Source organism: Mycetomoellerius zeteki, unplaced genomic scaffold, assembly GCF_001594055.1.
Source record: "Mycetomoellerius zeteki isolate Tzet28-1 unplaced genomic scaffold, Tzet1.0 scaffold45, whole genome shotgun sequence".
In the NCBI taxonomy this organism is placed as follows: Eukaryota; Metazoa; Arthropoda; class Insecta; order Hymenoptera; family Formicidae; genus Mycetomoellerius; species Mycetomoellerius zeteki.
Window position 1 is genome coordinate 38157 of NW_017257446.1, and position 24983 is coordinate 63139.

Genomic DNA, 24983 nt, shown 5'->3' on the forward strand with positions numbered 1-24983 from the left:
CGTTTGACGCATGATACATCCTTGGATTGATAGACCCCTCCCCCCTCCGAAAAAAATTCCATGACACGCCCATGGTAGGAATATTGAAAGAGTTTGATAGTCATTAGTTCGAATGAAAACCTGTATTCTTGCAGAAGAAAGAATTTTTGAATATTTATTATAACTATTATATTGATAAGAATTTTTGAACGTTTATAACTTTTTAATGAGGCATAGCTTATACTTTTTTTTCATCTACTTACTATAGAATTAAATTCTATACCTATATGCAATAAGAATATACATCTATGTAAAAAACAGAGGTTTTATTCTACCAGGTGTCCGGAAAGGTCGGGGCCAAATTTAATGAAATCGAATAAGTAAAAAAAGTATAAGCTTATACGTTAAAAAATGTTTTTCAGTAACAAAAAATCATGTACGTAATAAGAAATAAGAATATGTACATTTATGCAAAATACAGGGGTCTTATTCTATGTACATAATAAGAATATCCAATCTATTCAAAGAATAGGGGTCTCAGTATATATACGTAAAAACAGGGGTCTTAACCTCTATTTTTTTGCATAGACTGATGTTTTTTACGTACATACATAGAATAAGATCCCTGTTTTTTGCACAGACGTATATTATTACGGTTTTTTGTTACTGGACTATACCAATACCTTTTTTCTCGCTTTCGTAAAACTTCAAATATACATATATCTATATCATTTTAAGAACACTAAATAGCTTAAACTAGTTTAGCTACAAAGAACAGATCTTTTTTTTAACTGCAACGATTTGAGCCGATTTGCTAACTGGGTGCACTGACAATAGAAATAGAATTAGAGATTTTTTTTGTTGGAAGTATCGCGTTTGTATTATTACGCGATTCACCGGCTCAATTGTGCTGTGCACGCAGGGTATACACGCATAATTCGGATGGCACGCATGTATATAATACATACACATATATATGCCGCATAGTTCTTTAGAAAGTGACAGGAAGCGACAGATGAAACAAACTTTCGTCATCAGTACAAATTAAAAGACAAAACTCTCAAAGAATTGATCATAAACTGAAAAATCTCATGTTTAAGGAAAAGTCTTTTATTTTTGAAAATTGTCTAATAAAGAAAGCTATTTTTAAGAATTATTTTTGAAACTTTTTTTATTAGACTTCTAAAGCTAAAAAGTCCCCCCAAGTATTTACATGAAGGCGACGGAATAATACCGAATACATAGGTATGTAGGTCTCGCGAAATGCAAGTATTATAGAACATCCTAAAAAATTATCTTTAAGCACTATTTAAAAATTATGTTAACATATTTTATTAGCTGATTTTTTAATGTTAAATGCGCGTAAAAAATGAATGAAAATGAAGAGAGATTAAACAAAATAATAATAAATAGAAAAAGTTGCATTTAAAAGTACAGAACAAAATATTCGTCAAATAAGTTGTAACAAGAATTTTCGTGTTTTATGAAGACTATTGGCTAATTATTATGACCTTAAAGCCAAAAATTATATCAGTTAATTGTTACATTATCTAATTGCTTGCTTCCTGATTGCGATACTTATCCAACAATTGTTTAAGCTAACCTTAGTGTTAATTATTTTCTATGCAAAAGGTTCTTTCCGTCAAAATACTCATCACGTACTCGTAATAGTTTCGGGGTAATTCATGTTCATTATTGTTAATATCGGCTCAGCTTGAGGGTTCATTTATGAATTCAGTTGTGCACTTCAATCCGAGGAATTCCCGAGCGATTTTTCCTTCGTCAGCGCGTACAATGAGTATGCCTTGTGCGTTCTGTGGCGAGAGAAACCGCGCTGCACACGTAATGTGCGTTCCACCATGTGCGTTGGACTGACTTTAAATTGCAATGAAGCTGTTCCGATTTTTCTGTCGCAGGCATCGTTATGTCGAATGAATCTATACTGAGAAAGAAATACTTAAAAATTTTTTTGTGACATATATTTATTTCATTGAAATAAATCCTTATTTAAAAAAAAAAAACAGTGAAATAAAATATTATTCTAAATATGTAAATTATCTATATTTTATCTTTTTACAATTAATAAGATATATTGTATAGAAATATATATTTCATTATTGCGTCAAATTTTTTTATAACCAATAAATATTGAAGAAAATGTCATATGTAATACATATATAACATTTGCTTGCGAATATTTTTTTCTCGGTGTATTTGTTGCGCTACATATATTTACATACACATTACATGTATATGCATACATTACGACGCATGCGTTTATAATTTAGGAATAGTTACCAATTTTTTTTTCATAAACTACAATTACCTGAGGTATTTTTTTACACCTTATTTAAAAGTTATTGTTATTAATTACATATTGTATATTATATTATACAAGGTGAGGCATTTTAATCACCCCAGGCGAATATCTCAGAAACTAAGAGAGATATAAGAACAAATTTTATGAAAGTTGTAGGTTTTCTTGGGGGAAAGAAAGTGGAAATAACGGATTTTGGATAGGGGGCATCACCAAGGTCAGGTCAACATGAATGTTTTAAATGAAACCCCCCCATTTTTATTGCATATTCTTGTAGCACACCTCGAGAACTTTCCAAAACACTATAATTAACAAAAAATAATAATAAACTTATAACTCGAAAAGTACTTCATGAAAAAATATTTTGTTATAGTGTTTTGGAAAGCTCTCGAGGTGTGCTACAAGAATGCAATAAAAAAATGGGGGGTTCCATTTAAAAAATTCATGTTGACCTTGACCTGATTGACCTTGGTGATGCCCCCTATCCAAAATCCGTTATTTCCATTTTCTTTCCTCCAAAAAAACCTACAACTTTCATATAAAACTTTTTCTTGTATCTCTCTTAGTTTTTGAGATATTCGCCTGGGGCGATTAAAATGCCTCACCCTGTATATATAGATTGACTTGATATATTTTCTAAAAAATTTAAGAAGTTAAAAAAATGAATATAAATTCTCGATCAGTAAAAGGAAAGTATTACAAGACTGAACTTTAATTTCTTGTTGCTGGGGTGTAAAAATCATCCTTCGTGACTATTTCTAGATTAAACAAGATCCCTTATTCCTCTTCGCATTCCTTTCTTTTTTTTCTTTTTGTTTAATAATGACAAGTCAAACTTTAAAAAACAGGCACACGAAGCTGAATTGAATTTTCTTTCGTCCTTGTCCGTAGTGTTGATGGGATAAAGAAATAAATCTTTAAGTTTACCTGGCGCTATGTTCTTTATCTTCAATTGCGTAAACCAAATGAACTTAGCGGTTAACAATAACTTTACGAGTGCATGATGAAAACGTGCTGATCGTATACAGACGGACAAAGACTGATGGTAACATTCAAATGTGTATTTTAAGAATACTGAAACTGCGTGACGTAATTCGTGGCGTTTCAATGCTTGGAATTCAAAAGCTCCGTTGAAGATCGGTATTTTCACTTTCCCCCTGAAAATAATAACGATCTGGCCGAGCAACTGTACTGTTATCGGTGCCAATTGAGATTGTAGTCACGTATAGCTCAAATGATACATCCGAGAAATGACAAATGATCGGACTGAACGATGATCGTCGCGAGAACACATCGCGACTTCGATGAATTGTGTTCATAAACTTTGGTATGGCTTCCTGCTTCGTGCACGTTTATTACGCATTCGGCGAAGCCGAAAGTTTCCGGCGAAAATATATACTCATCGTTAATTTCGGCCCTCTGACCGTGAAAACGATCGCATACCGTGTAAATTGTTTAGAACGTGCGCGTACAATTTATGAGAAGCGGAGATCTCTCTCAAACCAGAAACGAGACACAAAACGGAGCGTATTTTCTTCTTATTCTCATCATTCATCGTTGCAGTTTAATTTTAGCGATTCGCTGAATGAAACCGGCCGCAGCAAATGATAACAGAGTGTTTATTTCTTGAAAAAAACCTGGAAAACTAGGAATTTTCAGGGAATTTCTTTCTTATCCTTGAAAATTAGGGCTTTTCATGGAATTTTATCGGGACTCACAACTCTTTCAAGGGAACGTTTTATTAAAATGTAAAAGTGATAAAAAAACCGGTAAAAGTATCGATATATGTTATGAGCAATGAAATTTAGGATTTATACATAACGATCAATATCGATAATGCCTGCTTTATTAAATTATCCAAGCTTTATTGAAACATTCATTTTTACTGCTTTAAACAGACAGATTCTTCGCATTAAAAACAAATTTTCTGCTAAAGCAGTGAACTTGTGTTCGCGTGGAAAGTCGCGCGCCTCTAGGCAATGGGGGAGGTGGAATGCAGTAGGTGGATGTAGTCTAGAATAGTTTCTCACACACACACATATTATATACAGTCGAAATAAGATATTATATGTAGCCGAGAAATACGATATTATATATAGCCGAAATAAGTTATTTCTTCAAACTTTTTTTGTTAATAACTTTTTAACGAAGGACGAGCGACGGCTAAAACTTGTTGGAGGTCACTCAAGGTCAAGGTTATTATGGTCAAGGTAAAAATGAATGTTTCAATAAAGCTTGGATAATTTAATAAAGCAGGCATTATCGATATTGATCGTTATGTATAAATCCTAAATTTCATTGCTCATAACATATATCGATACTTTTACCGGTTTTTTTATCACTTTTACATTTTAATAAAACGTTCCCTTGAAAGAGTTGTGAGTCCCGATAAAATTCCATGAAAAGCTTGGTTCCCTAATCGATACTTTTACCAAAAAAACTAATGTTATCAGTCAAAAGATTACATTTGAAATAGGTATTTTAGACGATCAAATCTTGGGATCTTATGGATTCTGTATTTGACTTGGGCCGAAATGTGTTTGGCCATTTTAACATATTGTTAGACACAAACTATCTCGATAACAATGCATTTTTGAAAAAAATATTTTAAATAAAAGTTGTAGGATTTAAAGAGACTCAGTTGAGGTATTTAGATTTTAAGTCTAGGGCACTGCAATAAGAAAAATCAATCTAGGCTTTATTATAAGTAGCTTGTCTGATAGCTCTCTTCAAACTCTACAATTTTTATTTGAAATATTTTATTCAAAAATGCATTGTTCTCGAGATATTTTGTGTTAATAAGTTAAACTGTCTAAAATAACAATTTGGCAGTGACGTTGCAATTTTTATGACGCTAACAATAATTAACTAAAAGTTAGGAAAGTCACTTTTGAAAAGTATTTTGTCACCATTACGCGTTATTAATTGAAAAAAGTAATTCATTATTTGTAACGCGTTGACTCGTTATTTTTACTTGTTTTTTTTAATCTGTTACAAATAACAACGTGTAATGGTATTAAGTTACTTTTAAAAAATGAACTTTTTTCAATTTTAGCTTTTAGTTAGTTATCGTCATCATTATAAACATTACAATTCTCTCTCTCTCTCTCTCTCTCTCTTTGCGGAATCCTCCATTATCTAGATAATCTGATAACCCTCTCCTGTTAGGCGGAAATTCAGCTCTGAATTATTAATTGATTTTGCGGCGGTGGGAGACTTCCGTGGATTCGCTCGCAGCGCGTGAAATGTCTGATGGTATCGCGATAAACGATCAGTTAGAAAGCGAAGTAGCGATTTCTACGAGACGTCGCAGGCGCGTTGGGCCTTTCTCGTAACGCCGACTGCACCGTTTTATTCTCAATAAAGTGAACCGCGTTACACCGGTATCGATATAACGCGGAGCAGCGCGAAGACAAGAAGCCAGAAGGTGCGACCGCCCGCTAGATTCGCTGCGGGTTTCCACTGCACGTAAACGCACAGCGATCGCCGATTATATTTGCTCGACGCGACCGGTGGGTTTCTCTTCGCTTTTCACTATTACGCACTTTACGCACTGAGACGCGGCACGATCATCAGTTTACTTTTTTCTCTGTCTTGGTAAAATATTATAGCCTTTAAAATATGGACGTTGGACCACGCGTTTAGCGCGTCTATAATTCACTTTTGCAATTCTGAAATGCTCGTAACTTGAAAAGAAAAAAAATTATTTATTATTAATATCCGAGAGAAATTATTGTAGGTATCTTGAATTTTCAGAATTTTTATTTCCAAAAAAGGAGGACGTTACGTTTTAGTGGTTTTTCATATTAAAAAATAAACTTTTTGAAACTTTGTATTTTTGCCGCATGTCTCATAGGGGTGGGATATATGGCTACTCACAGGGGGAAAGGGGGTATGTACGGCTCATGAAAAATTTACAAATAATGCAAACGTGCTTAATAATACAAACATGCTTTACTATTCCACTACACGTATGTATCACGAAATAACCACTAAGTCTTTTACAGGTCCTACATTAATCATTTTATGTAGATTATAACTTATGATGGCGTTACTTATTAGAGTGACAAATCGATTCAACTCACAATAAATTCATTAATATTAACAGTAAGAAGCTGAAATCATAACACAATACTAATATAACATAAAGGCATGTAACAGAGTAGTTACGGGAAAATTACCTCCACTCTTTCTATTTTTTCTGACTTCTGCGGCGTAAATCCCAGCGCGGCGTATTTGCCGGAGTTACCCTACATACATTCTAATTGTTTGCAAATTGCACCCTTTCGCCTTATATAATACATATATAAATATATGTTTGGTAATTATGCTGATGAGGGGAGCCAGCCCTGATGACCTTGACCTTGACATGTGTTGTCAAGGTCATAGCTTGAGTGACCTCCAACAAGTTTTAGCCATCGCTCGTCATTCGTTAAAAAGTTATTAACAGTTAAAGTTAGCAATTTCGCCAAAACTTAATATCCTTTCTGAAATTTTTATTTTATTTCAAGAAATTTTTATTTGTCTTAGTTATTAGAAAGATCAAAAAGCATGAACAACGTTTATTTCGGATCTTTAAAAATAAACTAGTTTCTTATAACATTTATAACGTTAATCATTAAAGGAATTAAACCAGTTTTTTATCTATAAATAAATCAAAATACAGTCGATTTATAATAACTGAAGAAGACTTCTTCAGTTAGTTAAACCTATTAGACAATAAGATGACGTTAAAGATTTATCAATTTTATGTAATTTTATTTGCAATGTTAAATTTATTGTGTTTAATCTGTGATATGACTTCATGTTTTTGATATATTGTATCTTTCTTTCCAATTTTTAATTATTTTTCAGTCCTTCAGTCCATTTAAAATTCGTTACACGAATTTTATAATCTAAAAATGAATTTTAATCTTATATTATCACATTTTCTCTGCGACAAATTTTCACTTGTGTGGTTTGAACTTAACAGTTACACAGCTGGTTAAGGAGATCATTCTCAATGTTTGAATTGTGGAATCATCTTAGACCCACCAACAAGAATCCATGACTTCAAAAATTTCATTAACTTAGTTGTTGTATGCGCTGAAGATGGCTTAAATAAAAGCCAAAATATTCGAATCGTATATGTATAGATAACCAAGAAATGATGTAAAAATTATTTATATATGTAATCATTATATGTTAATAAATATATTAGATATACGCTAATGTTAACTGCGATTGCTCTCAATTGCCCTTATTTCACACGATAATTAAATTTATTATAATAAACTAGTTTATTTTTAAAGATCCAATAAACGTTACTCAGTTTTTTGACCTTTCTAATTACTAATTTTTGCTTAGCAATTTCGAATCAGATATTTTACATATTTTAATTTTATTTATCTCTTTTTGCACGATTAGGTTAAAGTAAAATTACTTTCTGATCATAACATTTATTATTGAAAGCAGCACAATACAAATTTTAATTTTAACATTTTATTAACACATAATAGCATTAATAATGTTAATTAATTATATTGACATTGCAACTGGTGTGTTATTCAAATTGAGATAGATTATCTTTTTGATTTTTCTATAAATAGACTAACATAATAAGTACCGAATAAATTGACCATGTATCTCTGTCTAAAAAGAGAAATAGTACATACCGAACGTTGAAATCTACATGGTAAGAGAAATAAATTTATTGCATCGTACATGCAAGAAGCGCTCTTCCATTCATTGTAAACAATCGATTAACGCAAATCGGGATGACGCACACGATAATTTGATAATGGAATGATAATGAATTACTGGAATTCATTATCTGTTTCAAAACAAAGTGCAGGAAACTGCCGAATTTCTAGAAGCGTGATAGCGTGAGGGAGAGTTTTCGAGAGGCTCGCGAGAGAGGCGAAGTCGATCGTCGGCGAAGATTATACAGATTGGAAAGCTGTGAGATGAATACATCAGTCGGTTGGAATCGCGCGCACGAAAATATTTCCATTTGACACGATGTTACGATATGAATTTTATTTCTAATCTAATTCTAAGGGACATTAAAATAGCTTCGAGAAAATGCTGTACTATTTCGAAAGCGTCATTATATTTTACTGTACCGCGAAGTACAGCACACAATCAATTTAAATGACATAATAAAATCCGTGTTTTCTCCGCTAGATTTTTGGTCTGCTGTTGGAATATCTTTCTGAATGATTGATTTTTGAATAATCATTTTTAATAATTCTCCTTTTTTTAATTGAGATAATTTTTGTTTAACCAGTTCCAGTCAATCTCTTTTTGATTTTAATCATTCGATAGTTCTCCTTTTTTAAATCGCAGAATCAAGTTTGACTTGACACCAGATTAATCGTATAAAATTTTCTTCCTTTTGATCGTCGAATTAAAAAGTTTTGCACGCATGCACTATCGCTCGATTGCATTCCTACTTTCCTCATGCGCTTGCAAATTGCGAAATTGCCATCCGTAACGATCGAATGACTTACAACAGCTAGACCGTATACGTGCACATATCTTTTTTTCTATTCTTTTGCAAGAGATTGTTTTATATTATCGAAAATATAATTGTTGAAAAACATTAAGGTAAAAAGGAGCTTTTGCAATTAAAGCTGGATATTAACATTGAATAGAATTTGTGTTTCGAGACACAATTGTGCGTGCTGCTGCACACGTACAAGTGTTTGCATACTAATCATTTCTCTTTTTTAATTCTGCAGATGACCTAATGTTAACTTTTTATTACTGCATTAATTTATTAATTTTAGTTGTAATTTATATGTGCGTGTGGGTTATAGCAATCATTATAAATTAAAATTAAATTTAAATTCTTAAATTGCGTGATTCATACATCATAAATATTGTTCATAAGAAACTAAAGATTTTCATATCTAATTTTACTTACAAGCATCATACTGTATATAGATAAGAAATTATGAAGAATACGCATAAAATTATGCAGCAGAAAAATAAAAAGTTTTGTATACGTTGTGCCATCTCTTTTTCCAATCAGTATTCAAATATTAAGTTTTGTACTTTTGATTTAAATGAAAAATGTTTTATTGTTGTAACTATGTATTTTTGACTGGTCATTATTTTAAATCGATTTTAAGCGTTTTTTTATTTATTCTTCTACTTACACCACTGGTCTTTTGACTTATTATATTCTCTCTCTCCTCTCTCTTCTTTGAATGATTATTTATATAATAATTATTTTTATATTAGTTAATAAATATGAAATGCCTAATATAAAAATAATTATTATAAATTTTTGGAGAGTAGTATAAAAGTTATTTTTTAATGCTTTTTAAATCTTAAAGACGCGGCAATGGTGCGTCGTAGAAAAAAATTTACAGAAACTTATAAGATCGTTTTCATCTGCATGCTCACGAGAGATTGCTCACCTTTTTTGACACTCTATATTTCATTCGTTTTACATTTATGTGGTTCACATACCTAATTTGTATTCTGTAACTCTTGGTGTAACGATATTATATTGTCATTGCACACTCTTTATGCATGATAAAGACATGGCGCAATGACAATATAATACTCGCACTGTTATTAAGCTCCGAAACACAATAGGTATAAGCAGTGTTGGGTGGTATCTCTATACATGTATCTAGATGCATGTATAGAGATACATTTTATGTATCTAACCTGTATCTAAGGTACATTCAAATTCGAGTATTTGTATCTGTATCTAGTTAAAAAAACACAGCATCTGAACTGATTTTCAGATGCATTTTTCAGATACATTTCCTTAGGATAACTCCATTTTATGTGTGATTGTCGATTGATTCCGTAGAAAAAAGCAGCTTTGCTGTTGCAAAATTCTATAACATGATTGGTCTTTCTCTTAGTTTCTCACTGGATCTAAATGCAAATCAGTCATATTAAAGAATTTTACACAACTGCTTTTTCTGCTGAACGCAGCCAGTGATCTTAGATTGTGGAATTTCTAACGCATGTATAATTAAGCTGGAAACACAATTTTTGAAATATTTTTAGTTTGCAAAACTATGATGAATAATGGTGAATAATATCGTATTATTATATAATTCTTATCCTAAATCGTTTTACGATAACTATAAGTTTTTTCAATTATCTAAATGTAACAAAAATTAATGAATAAATAATTCATTTAGTAACTAATACATTTTTTTACACATTACCATTATTACAATAAAATTAATTTAAGAGTATCTGAAATGTATCTGAAGATACTTTTAAAGTATCTGATATCTGTACCTATTTACATTTTAATATGTGTATCTATATCTGTATTTAGATAAATTTTTGTACATGTAACTGTATCCGTATCTAGATAAATTTTAAAAGTATCTTACTCATTACTGAGTGTAAGTAAGTCTTAAGAAATCAACCAATTACAGTCGATTATTCTACTTAAATTCGACTGTGATTGACCAACATCTTATGGCTTAAAGTTTACTACACCTATTGTGTTTCGGGACTAACAGAATAGGGACCTGAATATTAGCAATAGAGCAGGATAGGGAAAGCATTAAAATTACAAAAAATATAGATTAAGAATAAAGAGATTCGAGTAGTGCGGGACATCGTTTTTTTATTCCATTCCCATGAGGGAAATTGAAAAGATGGAATGAAAAAAGAATACAGACATTACAGATATCATCGGAGATTCTCAAATTACATGAAAAAAAGCTGGTATATAGTCTATTTTTATATTTAAGACTGTCTTAACACTTTCACGGCGGGCATTTTTCGCAGTTATTCAAAATCTTTAAATAGCAGAATATTCAAAAACTTAGAAGGAAACTCACTAAATACACTATAGTCCGGTATTCATAGTCGGATCTTATATTTAAAATCGCCTTAAGTACAGTCTTAAGATGTCATGAACCAATCAGAGAGCCGCGTAAACATCTTAAGACATTACTTAAGACGGTCTTAAAATAAGAACGGACTATGAATACCGCCCTATAACACGATCTCAATTGGATATGTATGTGTGCGTGCGTGCGTGTGTGCGTGTGTGCGCGTGTGTGTTGATCGCTAGCAGTCAAAGTCATACGTGCGTGATGCTCGCCGTGAAAGTGTTAAGATGTCATAAACAACTATAGAATCGATTAGCATTAAGATATCACTTAAGACAGTCTTAAATATAAAATCAAAATCTAAGTATGTGAATATATCGGCTATAATGCATTCAAATCAATTCGGATTGGTGTACGCATGCGTGCTCCGTACCTCGAGTGTATCCGAGCACTCGCGGAGACGGCCGAGATGCAACGCGGCGGCAATTGTGAGAGTTATCCGCGACCGACCGCCGACGTCAAATCAGTCGGTCGGTGCGCGCCGCATAATTTGGTGGGAAGCTTTATATCTCTCGTGTCTGCAGCATCAAGTCGCAGACCAAAACCGATACTTGGCTTCTCTACGTGCTTATCATCGGATGGCTATAGGTATTTGATTCGCGATTGTTCAACTTTTTTCTTACATGCATCGAGCCGTTCAATGAATTCGTGAGGACTGTTGCTCATCGTGTTCGCGTACCCATACGAATATTAAGTCCAAACATATAGTGACACACGTTGTACTCAATACGTGTTATCTCATCTTCGAGGGACCGTAGGGAAAACTGAGAGATTTGCTAAAGAACATTTGCTTCGACAAGTCAAAAGCAGTCTTCTTAGCAGTCAAAACGTGTGCGATAGCGACAGATATCATATCAAAAACCCATAAATTGTCTCTGTTTCAAATCAGGTATGTGTTTGCGCGATTTCTGCATTATTTCTACTTTATTAATTACTTATTTTGTATAACTGCAATGTACACTATTGTTCAGTGCTTTTAGTACACAAAGTAAGTAATTGATCATTAGTCTTTCAATATTAAATTGATCAGTATTAAATTGGATTTCTGTAAAAAATATCTATATTTTCTGATATTTTCCGACTAATATATGGATAGTGTGCTATTGTATTTGCAGCATCACGCTAATTTCTATTTCACTAAATAAATCTTTGATATATTTTTGACGTTTGTACAATCGAACGTCTTAATCAAATCAAAAACTTCCAATAGAGAATTTGTCTAAATGAATAAATCTTCATCTGGATCAAAAAACGAAACTTATTTATCTTTATTGTTGAACATGATAATCTTGCCGTTTTTACGTCAGCAATAAAAAGTAAAAAAATTTTGACTAATCTTTATATTGATAAATTAATGTCATTTATTTATGAAAGTAAAATACGAAAGTAAAATCACGAAATTATAAATTGAAAGATTTATTAACAAAATTTATACGAAATCTATATTTACATTTTTATTCATTATTAACATTATGAACGTAGAAACTTTGTTTTCAATTATTAGGTCTTTATATTATAAAAATCGAAATTTATCTTCTCTCGATGAAAATTCAATGTCCAATTATTCATGCAAATTTCTTGATTTTAGTATTAAATATGTCTTTAATTAAAATTTAAATCTAAAATAAAATTATAATAAAATTTTCAAACAGTACAATGTTACTGTATCCGCTTAGCATGTTTTACATCGATTTTAATGATCATCATTATTTGGATTTCATTATAATCTATAAAGGATATTTAATAAACAGAAAATAGATTAGATGTACCTACTTATGGGTATATAAGCGAGAGTTGTTGAAATTGTGAAGTTGTGCATAGAATTCTAATTTTGTTCTTTTTCGGCTGTCCCCATTTGTGGTTAAAAGCTTTCTTGCTTTCTCGCTGAGGACCAACTATTGCTTATGAAAGACAAATTACGTAACTAATCTTGTACGCATAGCTACCGAAAAAAGATTAAGTACCATTAGTTAGTTGTTTAATTATATCTATTAATTACCGAAATATGTATATAAATTTGAAAAAAGTCTTTTTACATTAATTGGAATTTAAGTAGATTCAACTAAAAAGATATAAATTGAACTAAAATAAAGATGCGTTTCAAGTATTGAATATACATATGGGAACAACATGCATTTTTATTAGAGATATTTATTTTGTATACTGAAAAAAATGTTCTAGCTCTACGAGTCAGCCTTAGAAAAGCTTATTGAAAGTTTATTCATCAACTTTCAGTCATTCTAAAGCACTTTTCACAGGATCTTCCAGGGTTCTTGAAATCTTTGATCAAGACTCGAAGAATCAATTATAAGTCAATCTTCAGTATGTTTCAATCATGGTGTAAGAAGAAAGGTGAACCAAGGTAATGGATGCGCAGTAGACTAAAACCGATATTCATAGTCGATTCTTATTTCAAGACCATCTTAACTCTTGAACACCACACTGGGTTACGGTAACCCAGTCCGTTTGAAAAAACAACGATTTTTTTTTAATTTTGAAATTTCTTCTTTTTTTTTCAAAATATCTTGGTTACCGGAAGTTTTATGATATTCTTATCCATATATTCTTTTTCCTTACTGTCTGTTGTATCGATTAAAAAAAAAAAGTTAAAATTGATGCATTAGATCCCGGGATAAAAGCAAAAGAAGACTCAGGGTTACTGTAACCCATGTGTGGTGAAATCAGGTGGCGAAAATAGTGTGGTGTTCAAGGGTTAAGTAATGTCTTAAGACGCTAATGCGGCCCTCTGATTGGTTCGTGACATCTCAAGACTGAACTTAAGACGGTCTTGAATATAAGAACTGACTATGAATACTGATCTAAAAGTAGTGGGGGCAATCAGCCAATTACATTTTGAGCTTTTATGCGAGATTCAGTATGGCTGTTGGCCCGTACATAGAAGGAAAATTAATAGGTTATTAAAATGCTAGTTGCATTAAAAATTGCAAGAATCGTACCGGTCGTGGAAACAGAAGCTGTAATTTATATAGCTAGTTATGTTGCACACAAATTTCGGCATAAGTTCCCGGACTTAGATGTTCCAACGAAAACTCTTCCTCTGACAGGCAACTGGCTGTCTTGTTTTCTAGAGAAAACTGTATACATCCTTCTAAAGATTTGCAAACAGCTGCTAGTAGTATGAATGAGGAATTTATAAAAATTCATTTAATTAAGAAAATGGAGTATTTGATAAATTAATAAGCATCACGTGCACAAAAGTTTCCCTTTCCGTTTGCGTAATAGCGTTTAGTACGCATCCGCACGTATATATGACTGCGTTAGATTAACCAACAAATTAAACAACAAAACTGTACCAAAAAAGAAAAAAGAAAACTCAAACATATGTGCAACAAACAGTCTTCATAATTATACTCCGTTTTTATAATATTTATATTACATCTAATATATTTTTAATTACAAACTGCATTAGACGATCTTATTTCATTTTTGAAACTTAAACAGTGCGCTGCATAAAGCTCAAACTCTAATTGGCTCAAGATTTCAGATCTCCACCATTATGTGCATTGGTCCACTTTTCTTCTTACACCATCGACTACTCATTTCGTTAACGTGACATCACAATTTGATACGAGAAAAAAAGAGAAGGAGAAGAATAGAGAGGCGCGTCAGAGTGCATCATTTGTTGTGCATCTGTGTGTATCGTCGAAGAAAGTAAATTTCATTTACTTCAGGGTCACCCGGTCGCGGGAGAGAAACGTATCTCGGAAAAAGCAACGCGATGAAGCGACGCCGATGGCGACGACGTTGCATTAATGCGCCAGAAGAGAAGTGAACGTTCCTGGAACGTGAAGGAATAAAGAAAGTAGTAATTTCTCAACTGTATACGGAAAAGTATAAGAAATTTCGCCTCTGAACACACTATGACTGCCGAAAATGGAAGTATGAGAGAGAGAAGGAGGGGAGAGGGGGGGGGGAGAGAGAGAGAGAGAGAGAAGGGGAAGTAGGGTATATGTGTAAACCTTAATTCACAATGGACGCAGCAAGCGTCAAGCAGCGGAGCAGTAACCAACCAGTAAGGCGATATTGTTTACGCCACTGTAAATATCGCCTCACTGATTGGTTGCTGCTCCGCTGCTTGACGCTTGCTGCGTCCAGTGTGAATTAGGCATAAGACGTACATCATAGGTACTTTCTCCCTCGATTATGGATTATGAATTGAATTGGAAGAAATGCCCCTTTTTCTTCGATTCTCTAAGACGCTAATATTTCAGTCTATGAGCAATTGAAACTGAAAGAAGAATCCGTGCCGACTGATTCATTTTTTACTTGTGTGATGCAATTGTTTATTATTTTTATTTTATTTTATTTTATTTCAATAGTAATTTTTATTATGTTTTAACGTGAATCAATATTTACTTTAGGTATACACGCTCTTTTTTTGCCTATATAAAGTACAGACTAGGATCCTAGGGATCTCAGTTATGATAATAAATATGAAAGCGAGACCCTATTTGTTATTGTAACTCCAGCAGAAATGGATATATTTCAATTTTTTCTCAATCGATGGAGAATCGATCAAGGAACAGACTTATAAAATAATTTATAAAAGTCAATAAACTTCAGCTCCGAAATATATATATTCTCTGCATAATTAGCGACACATGTTTCATGCAGAGCTCAAACCTGCATTGCTTGTTTAAAAAACATGTACAACATGTGTTCCAATCCTTTCCATGGTCAATTTATTGTCAGGTATTTTACATTCCGTACATATCTGTCGTGTCGGCAATATTAACATTTCGTAGGCAAATAATAATGTTGCCGACAAATACAGTGAGTAAAAAAGTACAAAGAGTGCAAAAAGTATTCGTACACAGAGAAAATATTTTTTAAAAAAACTTTATTTTTAAAAAGTAAATATTATCCAGCCAGAAATGAATCATCGAATTGATGTTGAATCGATATTGATAAGATAATTTCAACACCAATTTGACATCGATTCGACGTTTAATTGACGATCATTTCTTGTTGGGTAATTAACAATTTATTCATAAAGAATAAAATAGATTGTATATTTCTTAAAATTATATATACCAAAAAGATGTGTATTAATTATAGAAAATATATCATTTGAAAAATAAGCGAAAATTAAAAATTGCATTGTTTGGATGCTCAAAAAGTATTCGTACAGTCGAGAAATTTAGCTTCTAAAATCAGGAATACATGCGAAGCTCGTTTGTTTATGTTAGAACAGAATGTATTCATTATATAAAATGGTTAATTAATGTTTATTTTCTACAAATAAGACTTTTTATAACAAATTTCCTTGTACAAATATTTTTTGCTCTCACTGTATATCTATAAAAAAGTAGAAAATATATTATAAATAATTCTCCATAAAGAACTTGGCGATGTTCAAAAATTCGAAAGAATATGAATATTTTATGATAATATGTCCATTTTGTTCTCCCTCACAAACTTTTTATTATAGATCTATTTTTACTTAATATTTTCTACTATTATTTATAAATTTACGCGATAAGTTTATTGCGCGAAAAGCATAGGCCCATGCATATTCAGAATGCGCTTTTATTTTTCTAAAATTCTTTAGTATATGTGATGTGAATTATATGTTAAATGATCGCTAACATCATTATAAGCATATTCTGAATACAGGCCAAAATATATACGTTTTCTTATTTCAAAAATATCACAACTTAAAGAAACGTAATTTTTTAATTATTAGCATGAATAAATTAAATGATTTCATATCAAATTGAAAAACAATTTTTTCTTCTTTTCTAGGAAACTTAATGTCTTGAGTTGTGTTACTTTTGAAGTAAAAGAACAATATGTTGCTGTATCACACACATACACACACACACACACACACACACACACACACACACACACACACACACACACACACACACACACACATAAATAGAATAAACAGTAACAAATTGTTAAAGAAATTCGACAAATTTAAAAAGTCAAATTATTTCTGAGTAATTAATTAATATGCGTTCACTTTCAAGAGAAAAAAGTTACAATATTGTTATGCAAATGTAATTTATTCATTTTATATCAAAGTAAATGCGACAATTTTGATAATATCCGCTTTTGCAACAATGTTCGAGCATAGATTGTAGCCAATAAGAAAAAATATTTCTATGATAGTTGTTAGTAGAAGAGGCTAACGCTCAGTTGGATGTAGAAATACTCGCAAGTACTTCTCAACACTTGGAAAGTCACCGACCTTGACAGATATTTCGAGTTACGCCGGTGAATTAGTACTCTTTCTCTATAGTCAACAAGATATATCATTACTGGATATGTAAAAGAATCTCGATTATCGGGATATGTATGTTGATACACAAAACCCTAAAACAAAGCCCTATAATAGACATGTCCAATTTGTGCTCCAAAGCCAAAACGCGCAGTTATCGACGCAAAAAAATTCAATATGGATAAGATTTCGGGTCAACTGATTGTCAAGTGTTGATACGCATCTAAGTGACGCTTATCAACATTTTATAGGCTACGTTCCAAAACGTCCTCTCCGAGGAAGAGTTTACTCTATATGCTATAGTATACGGTTACGTGTACTATATATTTCGAGTAAAATTTTCCTCGGAGAGGAAGTTTTGAAACGTAACCATAGTTCTTAAAATCTTACTCACATTGAATTTTTTTACTTCGATAGCTTGCGTTTTTTTGGTTCCGGGGGGGAGCTCAAATTGGACAGGCCTACCCTAGAACTTGTCCACTGCCTGATTGAAGGGTTATCCTATTGAAACATACATTTCTTTACCTGATACATATTTCGAAGATCTACTGGTCAACGTTTTGAATGTGGATATTTGTATGGAACAGGGTTTGATTTTTTTCAATGATTTTTTTCTTCGGTAACTAGCGATTGATTAGAAAGCGAACCGGGTCGCTCAAGGGACACGATGTTGCAATTCGCAGTAACAGCATTATTGAATTTGACACCGCGCGTTGATCTCCAGAGTCATCCAACATTCATAAAGGTTAATAAGTTAATTAAGTAAAACTATATTTTGATAAATAAATTTTCATAAACTCAAGTTATTAATGATGTCGCATATATTTATGTTATTCAGAATTTGTTTCATTTATTCTTGTATCATAATCTTGTAAATCTCTCGGGCACGCAATTAATATACAAATATCATGAAAATGATAGTGAACGTATACATATAAAAAAATATACAAGGTGTTTTAGATTATCTATACTATTTTTCTAAATTGTGATTTTCCAATATTATTTTACAGGAATATTATTTGGCGATTTTAATTATTTTTCAATATTGTTTTAGTATACATCTGTAGGAATTTAGTTCTTAACTTTAATTATTATTATTTCATATTTATTTTATACGAGCATACAGAAAGGTAGAAATACTTTTTATTATGGAATACGCGTAGAATCAACATGTTAGGATATAAAAAATAGTTTTAAATTGTATAATAATAAGATTGGAACGAAATAAAAAATTCGACAATTATATAACATTATATAAGTTAATTGGCTAAAAGCTATTACGCAAAATGTTGACGCTCGCAAAAATGATGCAACGGTTACTTTTCCCAAATCTGAGTGTCGTCTCTCAATGCTACGTATAAATCGTGCAAATTGTGAATTTTCTCGGCACAATTATGCATGTGTTATTTCATTCTCGAAAGAAACTGACTTATTCTTATGATTCATCGATATCTTTGAAACTGCAACAGATTTTAACTGGAATAATTTCGAGTCTCTTTGCAAACGAAATGGCAAACAAATAAAGAAAATTTAAGAAATAAACGCGTTTGAATATATACACATATATATATATGTATATTATATATAAATGATTCTATCTATTTTTGAATGAGTAATTCCAATGAATCCGTACAAAAATGAATTATCACAAAGAAATGCAACAAATTGCAATAAAATATAATCTCCTTTAGTATCTTTGTACGCGAATAAAGAGAACCACAATTGAAGACAGACGATTAGGTGACTGGTTATATCGATCTATTATGATCGTATCTGTGAGGACGTTTGCACGGTGTCTGAGAACACGTAATCGACGTAGTGAATTTCGGATTTACGGAGCAGTTTGCAGTAAACCACGAAGGAGTCAAATAGGAAGTTCACGAGTTCGCGAGAGTTACGTTTGAATTACGAGAGATTTTCGGTATTTTATTTGAGTTTATGACGTGAATAGCCAATATTCAATTGGTGAAGAGCCTATATTTTCGATTATAATCGCGTGAGACAAGACTTTCAAATGAAAGACTTTGTTCGCTGCCTAATTATGGAAATATTGTATATTTCGAATAAATTATAATTATCCATATCTGTGCATACAACAAAGGTTGCGTTCCTTTTTACGCATGATGTGCACGATGCATCATTTATTTTTGTTTAACATTCGGTGAACAACAAGCATAAAAGATGCATCATGCGCATCATGCGTGAAACGGAACGCAGCCAAAGACGAGCATTTTAAATTATTAAATATTATCATTTTAAATTATAAACATCCATATCGGTGCATACAACAAAGGCTACATTTTAAGTTATTAATTATTATCGTCATTTTTAATTATATATAATAACCACGCACGCACGCACGCACGCACGCACGCACGCACGCACGCACGCACGCACGCACGCACGCACGCACGCACGCACGCACGATCATCAGTAGCTCCTACATCTTTAATATCTTTGTGTGTGTGTGTGTGTGTGTGTGTGTTTTAAGAAAAAATCGACTTCAAATTGACTGAAGAAGCACGCGATAAATCTTTAAATCATCTGTCTTTTTTTTTCGACAAGCTATATCATCTTGATCAAAAAGTTCCCGGAATTACCACTAGGTGATGCTCAGAGTCAGCTGATTTGAGTTCTGTTTTTTTGGTTAGGTTGCCACATCTATCATTGACATTTCCGCTAAATTTTATCGCCATAGCTTGACATTTGTAAAAGTTACGCCGTCTTGAGTACATCTACCTCTGCACGGTTTTCGATTTTTTACAGTTTTAAAAATGGAGTTGAATTTGCAACATCCGTGAATTTTTGACCAAGAACGAAACGAATACCAACCAACAGCTATCGAATTCACCCGATACGGCTCCCTGCGATTTTTTTCTGTTCGATCGAGTCAAAAAACCACTATGGGGAACGCGTTTTAAGCCGAAAGGAGGTAATGGAAAAATCGAAAACCGTGCAGAGGTAGATGTATTCAAGACGGCGTAACTTTTACAAATGTCAAGCTATGGCGATAAAATTTGTTGGAAATGTCAATGATAGATGTGGCAACCTAATCAAAAAAACAGAACTCAAATCAGCTGACTCAGAGCATCACCTGGTGGTAATTCCGGGAACTTTTTGATCAAGGTAGTATATCAAATAAAGGAAATCCGGGTTCGAATTCCGACTGAGGTAATATTTTTTGCAATAAAATGGTTTATAGATTTTTAGACTTATTAAAATCGGATTATTAAAATCTTTCTAAGAGATACTTATGAGCATCATTATCATTATATATAAATTACTTGTCAATTTAATTTGTAATGTTACTACTCTAGTTCTATTAAGATTCGTTTCAAGACTGAAAATTAAATTTGGCGTACAGCTGCAAGATTGGAGATATATAGTATTTAAATTCACACTGAATTATTTAAGCACTAAAGATCCGGTTTGACTGTTCAGGGCCTTTATTTCCTATTTATTGTATATTTATTACATTAAAAGATACTTTGTTTAATATCGTATATGTATTAAATAATATCTTGTTCAACATGTTAACATTAATATGTTATAGATTTCGTAGAAATTTTTCACGAGGTTCATCAACGATGTTCGCGCACGTATTTGAAAAACACGGCCGGTTCTGTGCCGGTTATCCTTTTGAGGTGATCGTGACGATCTTCACTTTGACGGCATGTATGCTTAACATGGACACAGGAAGTGGACAAGCACGCGAAGAGAACTTATCCGATACAGCGTATTGTCGTGACAACAGATGCGATACTATGGTAAGCAGATTGGTATGAAATTCGCTTCGAACATTTTCTTAAGGATGTTAACTTCTTTTATATACAGTCTAGTTTGTACAGCCAGGGCCAAAAAGGTTGCAACACTTTTTTTTCGATGGGTTATTCATGAATCGACAATAAGAACCAATCGCTCGGTGAGTAGGCTGCATTGCGAAACTTTTTGGCCCTGACCGTACAATGTTTCATACAACTATATTAATATTATGTACTAAATACTTCGCATTACATTAAAAGATATTTACTTACATTAAATATTTGACAAAATAATTATAACTGTTTGATCGAACAAAATTTTTATGCGCATTATTGTTATTTTATCTATTTTTTTATCTATTCTAATAGAAAAAATTCCTAATATATATATGCATATTATTTGACAGAATTTAAAAGCGGCTGACATTATAGTGATGACGATAATACGCTGTTTGGCGGTGCTGTTTACTTATCATCATTTCCGTAATTTGCAAAAAATGGGATCTAAATATATTTTAGGTAAGATAATTAATAACGCTTGACACGTGTTCCGTAACGCATCAATTTTAGGTGATTTGTCATTGTATGTGATGTTTTTGTTATTATACGTATATTGAAGTAAAAATTGAAACGAACTTCATCGTTGTCCAATTCATGTGCCAGTTAATTTAAAGCTTTTATGATAATTTTTATAATTTTTAATTATTAGGAAATACACACACACATACACACACACACACACATGTATACATATTTATATATGCATATTTATACGTATATTTAACAAATATACGTATAAGTGTGTGTGTGTGTGTGTGTGTGTGTGTGTGTGTGTGTGTGTGTGTGTGTATTTCCTAATAGTTAAAAATTATAAAAATTATCATAAAAGCTTTAAATCAATCGGCATCACATGAATTGGGTAACGATGAAGTTCGTTTCAATTTTTTACTTCATCGAGAATAAAAATATTTTTTTCATGATTGTTAGAGATCGGTACTATACACGTCGCTGCATCGACGACAGAATCACACGGAGAAAGATGCGTAATAATTGTGCGTGCCAAGACCATTCATAAAACCGGATCCTCCCGAGTAGCGCGTGAAAGCCCATGATGGCGCACAGTGAAAGTCTTATGGATAGCAATAACGTTTTTTTATAGAGCGTAAAGCCTGATCTATAATTGCATAAACGTTGTTCTAAGTGGTTGTAAAATGTTGTAAAGCAAAGTTTTAACCTGCTACTACCGGTTGTAAAGCGTGTCATGAAAGATGGTTTAACTTCATCTTTCACGACTACGACTGCGTAAAACGTAAGAGTGAACCAATCAGAGTGCTGTCACGTGTCCGCGTCATTTTGTCTTAATCTATGAAAACTAGTGCGAAATACCCTTTTGCCATCTCAAAAGTATTTTCAGTCTATCCATGGTACATAATCAATACCGTCGTCATCGAAAATGCATTTTGATTAATTGTCGTAATCTAGTTACTTTACTCAATTGTAGATTAACATGTACAACATTTACTGCTACTATTACCCCCATAATCTTACGTTTACGCTTACGCAATTGTAGATCGGGCTTTATGCTCGATTACTGAATTCGGTTACGATTAAAGAATTTGCGCACCACTCAACTCTGCATGTTATGCGCGTCGCCCGTCGGTATATGTGGATAATTTAATTCGTCGCGAAATCTCGCCACGTAAAATACAGAACTATGTACGTTTTGTCAATTGATATAGTAATGATTGATTGGAAGATTGAAAGAGATGAATATAATCGACATAAATCATATAATATACGCTGAGTTGTATTGCAGATACTACACATGTAAGAATTTTTCCTTCGATCGGATCACAGATAAATGAAACGACTATCAATCTTTTCTTTACACATCTTTCGCATCGAAGTCATACCGGTTCTATCGAGATTTAGCGTCTCAATTTCGTTTAGCAGTTCTTCAATTATCACAATACTTTAATTATCACAATATTCAGTAAATTTGTTACTTATGTTCCAGGTATCGCTGGCCTGTTTACTGTGTTCTCTAGCGTGGTGTTCACTTCCAGCGTGGTAAATTTTGGCCGCAGTGACGTCGCGGACTTGAAGTAAGCGCGCCGTCGTTTAATTTTTTTAAGGAGAATAAAGCTCCTTTCTTCGCAATTGGCAATGTAATGGAACGTTATTACTCTTTCAGAGACGCCTTATTTTTTTTTCTGCTTCTTATTGATCTGACGAAGGCCGCGACATTAGCGCAATACGCGTTAAGTTCGCGGAACCAAGAGGAAGTCAAAGCGAACATCGCACGTGGCATGTCTCTACTGGGACCAGGCATCACTCTGAACACCCTCGTGGAGACCCTCGTGATAGGCACAGGAGCCTTATCGGGCATAAGAAGGCTGGAGATCCTCTGCACCTTTGCGTGTTTCGGGGTGATCGTCAACTACGTCGTCTTTATGACATTCTATCCGGCCTGCTTGTCGCTTATACTTGAGGTACAGAACCATTAATTTGATATTTTTATTGGAATGATTCCTCTTTCCCGCACTTTTACAACTCTCCCTCAAATTGTCTGGATATGCGATTATTCCATTTTAAACGCAGAAAGCGTAACGCGGCGAAGTTAAAGGCATAAATTTGAAAAAGTTTGTTATCGTCAGAAAAATTGGATATTATCAAATATATTGAAACGTATTGTATCAAATATGTAAAAAATATATTGTAATTAACGTACTATTTTTTCCGATATTTGAGAAAACATCGAATTCATCGAAAAGTTTCAAAAATATTATTCTAAAATATTCAGATATCATGAAATCAGGAAATCTTCAAAAAGAATTTAATCGTCTAATCTGGAGACACGGTAGTGTCTCGGCGCTAAGCCAAAGCGCAGCGACACTGCCGTGGATACTTTACGCGAACCGGCGAGTTGCGGCAGATTGAGATTATCAGATCTCGATAACGGCTGACCTGATCGAGTTCTATATACGCTCAATCGATAGCTACCGCTCGGATTATATAATAAAAGTGCTTTCATTTTTTTTCTACGTGCCCTACAATATAATGTACGCGATAAAAATTATATTGTTATCGAATGTATATTTATTAGTATAAAGAATAAGTAAAGGACATCAATTGTACCATTATAGCTTTCTCGCGGGAATAATAATATGGGCCAATTGAGCGCGGATAAGATATTCATAATGCAGCCGTTAAACGAGGAGGATCAAAAACCGAATCCTGTGGTGGAGCGAGTCAAGATGATCATGATCGCCGGCCTATTTGTAGTATATGCAAACAGGTATATTTTTATGGTCTCTTGCGATGATATAATAAAAAAGAATCTGTTCTTTTTTTGATGCAAACTTTAAGATATGGCGGTTGGGTACAATGTATATCTCGTACGCGGCGGAGCAGGAAACGGTGGCCGAGGATGTATTGTACTTCTGACCCCCATTACTTTTTTTTATGTTTGCCTTTGTTGAACAGTTTTGACGTCTCTAATTTCAACGTCGGGTCATCTGTGAACACTTTTAGCATTGGACTTCTATTCAATAAAATATCCATATTCAAATGAAGCTTTCCGTGTAGGAAGGAAGGTCTTACTTATTGAGCGACAAGTTTGGGCGTTTTCAAAGAGTTATCTGTATAAACGAAATAAATTCGCAACGAACGGAAGTCATTTATATTTTCATCGTTATTCTTGCGTTGGATACTTACAAAGATGGGAGGCGAAATGGCATAGAATTTTAAATATGCTATTGGAAAAAAATTCTTTGTGTCTTTTATCGTTTTAAGATCGAATCGCAAATACGCGT

The 24983-nt window shown here is 32.9% G+C and overlaps 1 protein-coding gene across 4 annotated transcripts in view; it reads left to right on the forward strand.

The window, feature by feature from the left end:
• The window catches only part of Hmgcr (HMG coenzyme A reductase), a 39001-nt gene that overhangs the window by 10282 nt on the left and 3736 nt on the right, over positions 1-24983 (forward strand). Inside the window, exons 1-6 of one of the 4 annotated variants that reach the window (XM_018454732.1) lie at positions 11618-12046; positions 20961-21174; positions 21576-21687; positions 23186-23273; positions 23363-23660; positions 24315-24466. In XM_018454732.1, coding sequence (XP_018310234.1) covers positions 20995-21174; positions 21576-21687; positions 23186-23273; positions 23363-23660; positions 24315-24466 — 830 coding nt within the window. In that variant the 5' untranslated portion in view covers positions 11618-12046; positions 20961-20994. Of the gene's footprint in view, positions 1-11617; positions 12047-20512; positions 20579-20960; positions 21175-21575; positions 21688-23185; positions 23274-23362; positions 23661-24314; positions 24467-24983 lie in introns of those variants that run through there. The other 3 variants (XM_018454730.1, XM_018454734.1, XM_018454731.1) reach the window with 3 other exon arrangements.